Source organism: Barbus barbus (genome assembly GCF_936440315.1).
Source record: "Barbus barbus genome assembly, chromosome: 24".
NCBI classification, from domain to species: Eukaryota; Metazoa; Chordata; class Actinopteri; order Cypriniformes; family Cyprinidae; genus Barbus; species Barbus barbus.
Window position 1 is genome coordinate 7,096,111 of NC_136752.1, and position 13,248 is coordinate 7,109,358.

At 41.1% G+C, this 13,248-nt stretch overlaps 1 protein-coding gene across 1 annotated transcript in view; it reads right to left on the reverse strand.

Annotated features, from left to right (window-relative positions):
- Nucleotides 1-13,248, reverse strand: part of LOC306843651 (exostosin-1-like) — a gene marked incomplete at its 5' end in the record, with an annotated part of 289,444 nt that overhangs the window by 37,002 nt on the left and 239,194 nt on the right. The window contains 2 exons of the mRNA XM_079375244.1: nt 188-306; nt 3,271-3,403. Coding sequence (XP_079231370.1) covers nt 188-306; nt 3,271-3,403 — 252 coding nt within the window. The remainder of the gene's footprint in view (nt 1-187; nt 307-3,270; nt 3,404-13,248) is intronic.

Below are 13,248 nucleotides of genomic sequence, written 5' to 3' on the forward strand. Positions count from 1 at the left end.
GGAAGTGCTCGTAATACCAAGTTTCAGGCATTGTTCAAATAGGTACAAGCTAGACAATGCAATTTTTAAACAATGCTTAGCTTCTGTATAGAAAACAGGCTGAGTAGAGTGACATATGATGTACACATGCAGCATAGATAATAATGGAAGCATTGTCATTGTGTCTCATAAGCTCTCATATTCTCACCTGCGCACAGAACTTGGACTTGGCGACCGCATGGATCAGTTTGAATATGGGTTGCTGTTGGGACTGTAGAGGTGTGACCGCTTGAATGACGGCTGTAAACTCCTGAGACGGACTCTTACCTGCAGAAATCACAAACGTGGATAGCAGAAATGACTTTAGTGCTTTTGGACAGTTTGCATTTGATGGTGAATTTCTTTGCTTAAATCATGAAGCACATACAAATGTAGTTTTCGCACACTGCGAATGGCAGATTAGCCTTTATGAAATCAGTCTTCAGCGGCATCAGCCTCCGGTGTGTAACATCTCTTTGCATTTGTATCAGTTTGCTTTATGGCAGCCGTTCAAAGGGAGCACCTGTTTATCTTTGTTCCTCCGCAGGGATTCGCTTCATTTATCTACGTTTGTGACTGCGACTCCAGAAAGCCGACAGCTACATTAAGTCTCTATTACATCACAATAAAGGTTACTACAAAGAACAAAAGCGAACAAGAGAGGATAAAAGTAGTAAAATGAATTGATCAAAGCTGTGAAACTTTTCTGGTTAGGCCGTAAAACAAAAGAGAAGTTCTTAATATATCACAGTGACAGTAATTACACTTAGCCAGAACATCTATTATCCCTATATCCTATCTATCTATTATCCCTATTCTGCAGGGATTCAGACTCTGTAAAACTCAGCAAAACAAGAACACACACACACAACAAACACGTGAACAAACAAGGCCACACACTCAGACCACACAGAAACAAACCACACTCAAATACACAGAACTACAAACAAGCAAATCCACATGCACTTTTGGTTTGATTTTAAAACATATTATTTGAAAGTAATGTTAATGGTCCATTCACTACTTGTGGTCACATCTGGAAGTACAGTCAGTCATAAGAGGTCATTTGGTTCACAGTTGAAACACACACACACACACACACACGTTTGTTTTTGTGAAAAGTGGGGACATCCCATAGGCGTAATGGTTTTTATACTGTACAAACTGTATGTGCTATTGCCCTACACCTAAACTTAGCCCTCACAGGAGACGGTGCATTTATACTTTCCCCAAAAAAACTAACTCTGTATGATTTATAAGCGTTTTGAAAAGTGGGGACATTGGTCAATGTCCTGAAAAGTCACCTTGACCTTGTAATACCTGTGTCATTATACAAATGTATGTCCTCATTTGCACACACACACACACACACACACAGTGGACGATGCAGAGAATGAAACATTCTCTACTATTAAACTACTAAGGATCATAGTTAAATTAAAATACTAAAAGAGACTAAATAAAAGTGAGCACATATTTGTTATAAAAATAAAACAATATCAATAAAGTTACATAATTAACTTTATTGATGGGAGCGGGCATTGGAGGGCACTTGCAAGGAGCAGGCACTGGAGGGCATTTGCGAGGAGCAGGCACTGGAGGGCACTTGCGAGGAGCAGGCACTGGAGGGCACTTGCGAGGCACAGACTCTTGGGGGCGCTCGGGAAGCGCTAATTCCTGGGGGCGCTCTGTCAGCATAGGTACAGGAGGGACTGGCCCTGGAGAATCGGGCACTGGAGAGACTGGCCCTGGAGAAGCGGGCACTGGAGAGACTGGCCCTGGAGTAGCGGGCACTGGAGGGACTGGCTCTGGAGAAGCGAGCACTGTGGAATGCTGACTAGGAGCGGGTACTGGAAAGCGCTGGCATGGAGCGGGTACAGGAGGGCGCTGATGAGGAGCGGGTTCTGGGGAGAGGACAGGAGCCAGGAACTCTGGGGGTATCACTGTATCCAGACGCTCCAAGTTAGGAACCGGCGGGTTTGGGAGAGCCACAGGCAGTGGCGTAAACCTCGCCGCAGTCGGCGGCACACTCTTCGCTGCGGGCGGCGGAACCGTCTTCGTCGCGATCGGCGGCACACTCTTTGCCGTGGGTGGCAGAACTATCATCGTCGCAGGCGGCGGAAGCAGGCTGATGATCCCCAGACCTCCCTTGCGGGGGATCAAAATCAGACGCCTCCTCATCTGTTTGTCTGTCGATGATGATCTGGTCTTCTGTTTTGGTCTCAGCTTCTGTTACGGTTCTGTGGTTGTAGACAAAGATCACTCGACGAAGGATTAATTAAACAGGACTCTTTTAATAACCTTCAACACACTAATACCATTAGACAACATTAAGCTGAGACAAAGACTAGGGTCGAACTCAGGACTTATAAAGGGACCAACCAAACGAGGAAACAAGATAATTAATATAACACAGGTGAACTGAATGAACAGTGATTAAACTAATGACAGGAATAACCAAATAAGGGCAAAACAGAACTAAAAAGAAACCGACCCGCGACATCTATATCCTGGATGGCCCGAGGGTAGGTAAAATTTCAAGATTTTGGTGAGCTATTCATTTAAAAACAATTAAAAACAATAATAATATTAATAAAAAAAATAATAATTCAATTCAGAACAAACCAGAATATTCGTCTGAGCTGTGTACAGAACGTCATTAAGTAGGCAAGCCACAACATCTGAAATATTTTCAAATGACTGTTTCAAGGAAGACAGGGACACAGCAAGCCATTGGCGCAGTCCACTGGTCATGTTGGATGATATCTCATTGACTAATAAACAGCATGTATCACAGGTAGCCGGATTTATAGTGTTGCCCTGGCTGAGCGAATCACGCTGTATATCACGCAACACTGAAGTTCTCTCAAGTTATGGCCACGGAGTCTAAACTGCCCTGTCATCAAAATTATGGAAAGTGAGACTAACAACGCCTGTGACAGCAGAGTATAGACCATCTATCACTCCTGCAACACAGATTTACTGCTGACATGTGAAGCCCAGGGACAAATCCGCTACAGACCCCTATATGCGCATGCAAACACATACAGGCCGGGTTTAGGAAGGAATATGGCCGACACATATGTTCATGATCCACTACACACACACACACACTGCTTGGAGCAGAACCAACATCTATCTGAGTTATGATTTCATTTTCACTGCAACAAAGTTTTACGGCATTGAGCTGAAGGTGGCGAAGAGACGCACACACTCACATAAACACACACACACACACACACACACGCTCACCGAGTGTTGAGTAGTAGAAGGGGAAGAGGGTGAGGTCGCTGGAGAACTCAGGAAGTGCGTAGAGTCCTCCAGGCAAAGAATTCCACATCAACCTGCTTCGAGACATATGTATCCGTATCCTGTCATGGATAATCTGTGAAAACAACACATAAATCAAAATTATTTACAGTCACAATTAGCATGGGTACTGCGATGAACTAATCATGGCACATACTGATTGTGAATGTGTCAACATTTTCTAATTTTTCTCAATGTGCTCATTGTTTGGGCTTAAATGAACACCTGACATACATTAACCGCATGAGTTGTATCATCTTAGAACTGTGCAATTCTGCCAGATGGACATTACTTTGACACAGTCACCTCTGATATACAGATCAGTCTTAATTGTAATGTAGAAACATTAATTTTCTGAAAGCTGCTTTGAAATGGTACTGTGGAAAGCTCTATTCAAATAAATGTGAAAATTGAATTGAATGTTTTAGTTGTGGTTAAACCTTGGAACCAATGACAGCCAGTTTCTGTGAGCGTATAAATGCTGCGTGCAATCACAGACATTTTAATTCCTATAAACACATAAAAACAAACTAATGCATGAGGTTTAAACAGTCTGATCAGTGCTTTGAAATATGATCGATTTAGATTCTAGATTGCATTTTTGTCAAATAAAATATGGACTCCTTCATATTCATCTTTTAAGAAAAACTAAATTATTATTCTATGTATTTAATTGTATGTTTACTTAAATATTTTTTTTCCTATATATACAGGTACATCTCCAAAAATTTGAATATCGTGAAAAAGCATTTTTTTCTTGTAACTTATTTAAAAAAGTGAAACTTTCATACTTTCATATATTTTAGATTCATTACATGTAAAGTAAAACATTTCAAAGGTTTTTTTGTTATTTACATTAGTATTAATATTTACATAGTTTCAATTAATGACCATCCTTACAGTATAAATTCTGGGTATCTCTTTTTCTTTGAAACCACAATAATGGGGAACACTGCTGGCTTGGCAATGGTCCAGAAGACGAACATTGACGCCCTCCACAAAGAGGGTAAGTCACAGAGGGTCATTACTGAAAGGTGTGGCTGTTTACAGAGTGCTGTATCAAAGCATATTAAATGCAAAGTTGACTGGAAGGAAGAATTTGGGTAGGAAAAGGTGCACAAGCAACAGGGATGACCGCAAGCTTAATAATACTGTCAAGCAAAGCCATTTCAAACACTTGGGAGAGCTTCACAAGGAGTGGACTGAAGCTGGAATCAGTCCATCAAGAGTCACCACGCTCAGACGTCTTCAGGAAAAGGGCTACCAAGCCACTTCTGAACCAGAGACAACATCAGAAGCGTCTTACCTGGGCTGTGGAGAAAAATAACTGGACTGTTGCTCAGTGGTCCAAAGTCCTCTTTTCAGATGAAAGTAAATTTTGCATTTCATTTGGTCCCAGAGTCTGGAGGAAGAGTGGAGAGGCACAGAATCCATGTTGCTTGAAGTCCAGTGTGAAGTTTCCACAGTCAGTGATGATTTGGGCTGCCATGTCATCTGCTGGTGTTAGTCCCCAGTGTTTTCTGAAGTCCACATTCAACACAGCCATCTATCAGGACATTTTAGAGCACTTCATGCTTCCTTCTGCTGACAAGCTTTATGGAGATGCTGATTTCATTTTCCAGCAGGACTTGGCACCTGCCCACACTGCCAAAGGTACCAAAAGCTGGTTCAATGACCATGGTGTTACTGTGCTTGATTGGCCAGCAAACTCGCCTGACCTGAGCCCCATAGAGAATCTATGGGGTATTGTCAAGAGGAAGATGAGAGACACCAGATTCAACAATGCAGATGACCTGAAGGCCGCTATCAAAGCAACCTGGGCTTCCATACCACCTGAGCAGCGCCACAGGCTGATTGCCTCCAAGCCACGCCGCATTGATGCAGTAATTCATGCAAAAGGAGGCCCAACCAAGTATTGAATGCATAGAAATGAACATACTTTTCAGAAGCCTGACATTTCTGTTTAAAATATCCTTTATTTATTGATCTTATGTAATATTCTAATTTTCTGAGACACTGAATTTTGGGTTTTCATTATCTGTAAGCCATAATCATCAAAATTTCAAGAGATAAATGCTTGAAATATTTCACACTATGTGGAATGAGTCTAGATAATATATGGCTTTCACTTTCTGAAATGAGTTGCAAATAATATTGACCTTTTTCATGATATTCAATTTTTTTTAGATGTACCTGTATATATATTAATGTTAGTTTAGAAATGCACTATTGTTCATTGTTAATTATAATACTTGTAGAAAATAACATTAGCCAAGTATTGTTTATCATTAGTTCATGATAGCTAATGGGACAGTATTGGAAGTATAAAAAAGTATTGTGGGAGGGAGGGAGGGAGGGATGGATGGATGGATGGATGGATGGATGGATGGATGGATGGATGGATGGAAACACAAAAATATAAGAAAACTACTTTAATTTTGCTTATCATTATGATTCTCATTATCATTAAAAAAATAAATAAATCAACTCTTGGCGGACCATCTCTATCGGTCTTTGAAGGCAATGCATAGACAACATTCTCAACAGTATGCACACAGGCCTAATTACTCAAATTAAACACATTAATCTTGTTTTATTACAACACTAATTAATCACAATCTGCCTCACCCACATCACAACGGGGTGCGAGAGATCTTTAGACCAAAAATAACCTGTAAAACACATGCGCACACACCCTTTGTGTCCTGAGTCCTGCTCTGCTGGGCTTGATTGGTTCTCTCTCTCCCGAGACTAGAAATGCACAGGCCAATTAGGATCAACTACAGTCTAATTAGAGAACCCTCATGTCAGTGTGTTTGTGTGTCTCTGAGCCTTTACATGTTTTAATGTGCCGTATGTGAAGTGTAGTGATTTTGTCAGATCTTCGCAGCAAGCGAAGCATGTCGTTGGTCTTGTTCTGTGAAGCAGGGAAATCCACTCAATGTGGCATATGTTCTAGAGGAAGTGGAAGTCCACGGAGAGGTCAATGATTTTTTGAAAGCGTTAAATACCTAAAATAAGTCGAGTGGTTAACACAAGCTAAACATATTTTTACAGTTTATTTTCCACACTTGTGTGTGTTCTTTAAAGCCTTTACTTGCCATGAAACAGGCCATTGCTGCTAAATGACTACAGAGGTTAGTTAAACATCATCACGCTGAACAGTAAAACAACTCACTAGTCCGCTTTTACAAATTGAATAAGTTGTTTGAAGCTTACTGCCAATTATATTTAGGCTTCGTTCTGAGCAAAATGTATAAGAATCACAAACTTTTGTTGGTCACAGAGCTTTAATCCAAATCCAGTGGAATATAATATAAAAACACCGTCAAGGGACCCAGGGTGATGCTGTCTAGGTTGGCATAATGCCTTATTATTTTCATGTTTGAATTGAAAGGTATCATTGGTCATGTTATTTCAACATGGCACCCTTCTCCCATCCTCTATGTTGAATAAAAGGCTTATCTAAACCATTGATATAAGTTAAGTATTAATCACTTTAAACATTTGTCTGAAGTGCAAATAATTTCTTTAGAAGTAAATCCTTTTAATGAGGAACATTTTCATTTATTTATTTATGAATGAATGAGAGTGAGCAAACTGGAGAAATGCTCTTTCCATTGTCTTTCTCTGTATCTTTCTGTCATTCATCTTTGACAGGAAGAACTACTGTTCGGTCAGAAGGAAGGCAAATCCAGACACTGGGCTCGAAATTTCACACACCGTCATTCTGTTCAAAATGTTCAGAGCGGAACAGAAGCAGGGATTAGGATAGCTCTGGAAAGAGACCAGCCTCAGCGGCCACAAAAACACAGCATGGAAAAGTTTCTGTTCAGTGACAGGAAACATATTGTTTACTCATAGTCCCAGAATGTGTGATGCAGGGTTTTCAATGAGGTTGAATTAAGATGCTTTTTTGCAATGGTTCCTGCAACTGGTGGGTTGCAACAAAAATGAGTCACAAATCTATTCTTGTCATGGTCAGCAGGAACAACAACTCAAAATGCAAATAATAAAATCAGTGACATTTTAGTATATTTTTTTAGTATTGTAATGCCTTGTAGAGCAGGACACACACACACACAAAATAATTTCAAGACAGCACATTCCTTAGCAGGAGTCAAGACTTCCACTCCCAGCATCTGCATTTGACTGGCTGGCCGATTTCCTGCCCTAAATCTCCTTATTTCAGGAGACCTCTAAAAACCAGGATAAATTTGAGGGAGCATCTGGACGTATTCCAGAACAGGACTTTACTGTGGCTTTCTTATCACTTAAACATAATTCAACCAGAAACAGGACAAAGACCTCCGGATCTGGACACAACCTCCTGACTGCTTAACATGTAATTCAATGATTGTATCAACCAGGAGAGACGTTTTTATGATGAGACTGGGCGTTGAAGTCTCACAGATACATGCCCATGGGACACTCATGACCCCCGGACAGCTCCCCCTTTCGTCCTCCCTGCATTCCAAAGGAATGCGTTTTTTTTTTTCTTGTGCAAAGAACACCCAAACTTTTATTGACTCTCTGCCAACAGATATTCATTTATTCCTATTTCTATTAAAACAATAAACTCAATGGACAATGCATACTAACGTTGTATCTTATGTCTTTCATGTACTTGGTGGGATTATTTAGAAGGTAGCATGTTAATCGATGCGTTAACCCATGTAGTATATAGAATTAAGGTGTGTACTTTGTGTATGCTAAATACCTGTTGTTTGATTTTGAATGAAAGCTAATTGCGTCAGCAATAATTTGGTGTGGATGAAAGTTGACTTTTCTCATCATAATGTATGATTAAAACACTTATAGGGATCTGGTAGGACATATTCTTCAATTACGCTGAGCCGAAAACTGAGCCGTGCGGGGCAGGGCTCCGCCCTACAGAAACACTTGTGATTGGATCAAACAGCAAAAGAAATCAGCCTGTTAAAGACAGACGGCCAGCTTTGCAGTTGCTTGCTGCTTGCTTACTCCCTGTTTGAAACTTCGGCTCCTCATCTGATCGCGCTGTTAAGCGCTCTCAGCCATACACCATCTGGCGAGGATCCACACATGCCTTCAAAGTTCTGACCAAAGAAACTTTAACACCTGAGGCCAAAAGAACTCTAAACAGACTTCCTAAGAGCGTCATCACGTCACAGAGAAACCAACAAATTGCAAGAGGGCATCCCCAGTGACATCACGCAACGACGACTTCAGCAGCCAATCCGCACCTGGGGTTCCCTCAACCAGGAAAGGAACAAAACAAATCAGAGCAAGTAATCAAATAATTCTCCATAATTCTGCTGGAAACTGTTTGCATTCATCTTTAAGAGTAAAGATTGTAAAGTTCCTTGCTTGTGACTCCCTCAGGTTGAAGTTAGAGCATTCTTGGAAACGAGCATTAGAACCTTAAACTCTCTTCAAATCAAAACAATTCATTGCCTGCAGTGTGTATGTGTGTTTGTACGTGTAAGTTACGTATTCTGTATTGTGTTATTTTAGCTTAGTAGTAGCATAAACTTTGATTTATTAAGAAATCTTGTGTCTGGTGCTATGTGATTTTCAAGTCTTAAACTATTTGTCAAAGATTGCTTTACCTATGCTAAAATTTACCTATGCTAAAATGACCTATGCTAAAAATTACCTAATCAATTTGGTATTACTGTTTAATGCTTGCTGGACAAGTCGTTAATGAGGTATCTGTCACAAATTCAGCCTCTGTGGCTCCCTCCGATCACCACCAGAGGGAACCCTCACCTGAGTTCTAACTCTCATTCTGACTCCATTTCCCATGCACCCCGTACCTGAGAACTGATTACCTGCACAGGTGTCGTTCATTGACTCTGGACTATTTAACATACTCATGCGAAGTGCGAAGTCTTGTTCTTGCCATGCAGACAATTCCGAGTGTTTATCCTGTGTTTGATTTCCTGTTGCCGACCTGGACTGTTTATCCGTTGCTGAGCGAACTCTGCCTGCCCTATCTGACCCTGCCAGCCTTGTTAACCTGTTTTGTTATCTGTCTGCCGCCTGCCCTGACTACTAGCCTGAATTTGATGATTCTGCCTTATCTACGTTGATCCTGGCACTGGAGTGTGATTTAAGCCTGTACGACCTGTTTGGTGATTTAATAAAGCTGCACATGGATCTTAACGACTCAGCCTCCACGTTACAGTATCGTTAATAAGGTATAAGTTGGACGTTTTGATTAATATCCATTAATCATACGAATATGACTCGATTTCCAGAAACTAAAATTTAATTAATAGTTCTAAAATTACTACAGTATTTGGGATACCGTTTTGGTTTTTATTCATATTTTGAATTTATTTATTTATTTTATTTATTTAGTCATTTAGCAGACGCTTTTATCCAAAGCGACTTACAAATGAGGACATAAGAAGCAATCAAAACCAACAAAAGAGCAACAACGTGCAAGTGCTATTACAAGTCTTGGTTAGCCTAACGCAGTACAGATAATTATTATTATTATTGTTGTTATTTTTTAATAAAAAGACATAGATAAAATACAATTAGAATAGATAGTGCTAGAGTTAGAGGGTCAAGTAAAGATGGAACAGATGAGTTTTTAGCCGTTTCTTGAAGATGGGTAAGGATTCGGCTGCTCGGATCGAGTTGGGCAGGTCATTCCACCAGATGGGAACAGTTAATGAAAAAGTCCTTGAAAGTGTTTTTCTGTGTTTTTGGGATGGTACAATAATTCGTTGTTCACTTGAAGAACGCAAGCTTCTAGAGGGCACATAAGTCTGAAGTAAAGAATTTAAGTAAAGGGGTGCAGAGCCAGTGGTGGTTCTGTAGGCTAACATTAATGCCTTGAATTTAATGCGAGCAGCTATTGGTAGCCAGTGCAAATTGATGAACAGAGGCGTGACGTGCGTTCTTTTCGGCTCATTAAAGATTAATCTTGCAGCGGCATTTTGGATTAATTGTAGAGGTTTAATAGAATTGGCTGGAAGACCTGCCAAGAGAGCATTGCAATAGTCAAGTCTGGACAGAACAAGAGCCTGAACAAGGAGTTGCGTTGCATGTTCCGAGAGAAAGGGCCTGATCTTCTTAATATTATATAATGCAAATCTGCAGGACCGGGCAGTTTTAACAATGTGGTCTGAGAAATTCAGCTTATCATCAATCACAACTCCAAGGTTTCTGGCTGTTTTTGAAGGAGTTATGGTAGATGAGCCTAACTGGAAGCTGAGATTGTGATGAAGCGATGGGTTAGCTGAAATTACAAGCAGTTCTGTCTTAGCTAGGTTGAGTTGAAGGTGATGGTCCATCATCCAGCAAGAAATGTCTGATAGACACGCTGAGATGCGAGCAGCTATCGTCGGATCATCAGGATGGAATGAGAGGTAGAGTTGAGTGTCATCAGCATAGCAGTGATATGAAAAGCCATGTTTCTGAATGACAGAACCTAGTGATGCCATGTAGACAGAAAAGAGAAGTGGTCCAAGAACTGAGCCCTGAGGCACCCCAGTAGCTAGATGTTGCGACTTGGATACCTCACCTCTCCAAGATACTTTGAAGGACCTATCAGAGAGGTAAGACTCAAACCACTGGAGTGCGGTTCCTGAGAAGCCCTTTCTCAATAGGGTTGACAAGAGGATCTGATGGTTGACTGTATCAAAAGCAGCAGACAAATCTAGCAAGATGAGTAATGAAGATTTGTCAGCCGCTCTTGCAAGTCTTAGGGCTTCAACAACAGAAAGCAAGGCAGTTTCGGTCGAATGTCCACTTCTGAAGCCAGATTGGTTACTGTCCAGGAGGTTGTTCTGTGTGAGAAAGACAGAGACTTGGTTGAACACAACTCGTTCAAGTGTTTTTGCAATGAAAGGAAGAAGGGAAACCGGTCTATAGTTCCCAAAAAGAGTTGGGTTAAGAGTGGGTTTTTTAAGAAGTGGAGTTATACGAGCCTGTTTAAATGCAGAGGGAAAAATTCCAGTGTGAAGGGATGTGTTAACGATGTGAGTGAGTGCAGGTACGACTGCAGGTGAAATGGCTTGAAGGAGATGAGATGGAATAGGATCAAGCGGACAGGTAGTAGGATGACTGGAAAGGATGAGTTTAGAGACTTCTGCCTCAGAGAGTGGAGAGAAGGATGTGAACGAGTGTATGTTTGCTGGTAAGATATGTTTGATAGATTGTGGTGTGGAAAATTGTGCAGTGAGGTTTGTAATTTTATTAATGAAGAATGTGGCAAAGTCATCAGCTGTTAGAGATGATGAAGGAGGGGGAGGAGGAGGACAAAGGAGGGAGGAAAATGTTTTAAATAGCATGCGAGAGTTAGGTAAGTTGTTAATTTTGTCATGATAGTATGTCCTTTTAGCAGTGGAAACATAAGCAGAGAAGCCAGAGAGGAGTGATCGATATAAATTAAGGTCAGTAGGATTTTGTGATTTGCGCCATACCCTTTCTGCAGCCCTGAGTTTAGAACGATGTTTTTGGAGAACATCAGATAGCCAAGGGGCAGAAGGGGTACTACGGGCTGGCTTGGATGAAAAGGGGCAGAAAGTATCTAAACAAGACGTCAGAGTGGAACAGAAAGTATCAGTAGCACTGTTAGCATCAAGAGAGGATAACTGTTTATGGGGAGGAAGCGAAGATGAAACCATAGCAGATAGCCGGGAGGGTGAGAGTGAACGCAAGTTACGTCGAAAATTGACATGTGGAGGGATATGTGATGTGTCAGGAATCATGTTGAGGTTAAGAGTAAGGAGGAAGTGATCTGAGGTGTGCAGTGGAGTAACCAGCACATTATCAGTGGAGCAGTGCCGTGTGTAAATAAGGTCCAGTTGGTTCCCTGATTTGTGAGTAGCCGTAGTTAGCACTCTCTTGAGATCAAAAGACGCAAGCAGAGTGTGGAAGTCTGCAGCCTGAGGTTTATCTAGGTGGATGTTGAAGTCTCCAAGTAAGACAAAGGGAGTACCATCCTGAGGAAAGGTTGAGAGCAATAAATCTAATTCTTCCACAAAATTACCTAGTGATCCTGGAGGACGATAAACAACTACAAAATGGATTTTTAGAGGGTAGGTAATAGTAACCGAATGTGATTCAAAAGAGTTGTTGATACTCAGAGATGGTAAAGGAGTAAATGTCCAATTATTAGAGATGAGCAGACCAGTACCTCCACCTCTTCCAGTCAAACGGGGGGTGTGGGAAAAGGAGAAATTATTGGAGAGTGCTGCAGGTGTAACATTGTCCTCTGGTTTGATCCAGGTCTCTGTCAGGGCCAAGAGGTTTAACGTTGAATGACTAGTAATGGAAGTAATGAAATCAGCTTTGTTGACAGCAGACTGACAATTCCAGAGACCAATAGAAAAAGAAAATAATGTATTAGCAGACATAGGCAAAGTGCGCAGGTTGATAGGATTGCGCCGTCTACAGTGTGTGATGCGTGGTTTGCGAGTGGTAGTGATGGTAGTGATCTGGAAACACATAGTAAGAATAGGCTATATAAACTGAAACAGAAGTGAAACAAGTAGTAGGAATGATGATAATTAAAAATCGATACTTATGTCCTCTTCCGATGTCCCTGTCCGGTGGAGTCGCACGGTAGAGTCGATGGTCTTTACACTCTTCGGTCTTCACACGAGGAGGGCTTTACACGAGGGCTGCCGCGACCGCTGCCGCGGTATAATAACCTTTTTTTTATACCCGTCAAACAAATCACTATTACAATTCAGCTGGACCCACTTTCCTGTTTATCACTAAAAATGGCCAAGCAAGTGCAGACACTGACAAGATATGCGATACAATACGAGACCAAATGCGATTTCAGCAACTCTCAACACAGTAAACAAAGCGTTTCCTAGCAACGGCAAATGCGCTATACACTAAGACAAGTAAATACACTTACGAACTGTTTTTAACTTCCGCTGATAGACTGCTTCTCTTAAAGATTATTTCTTT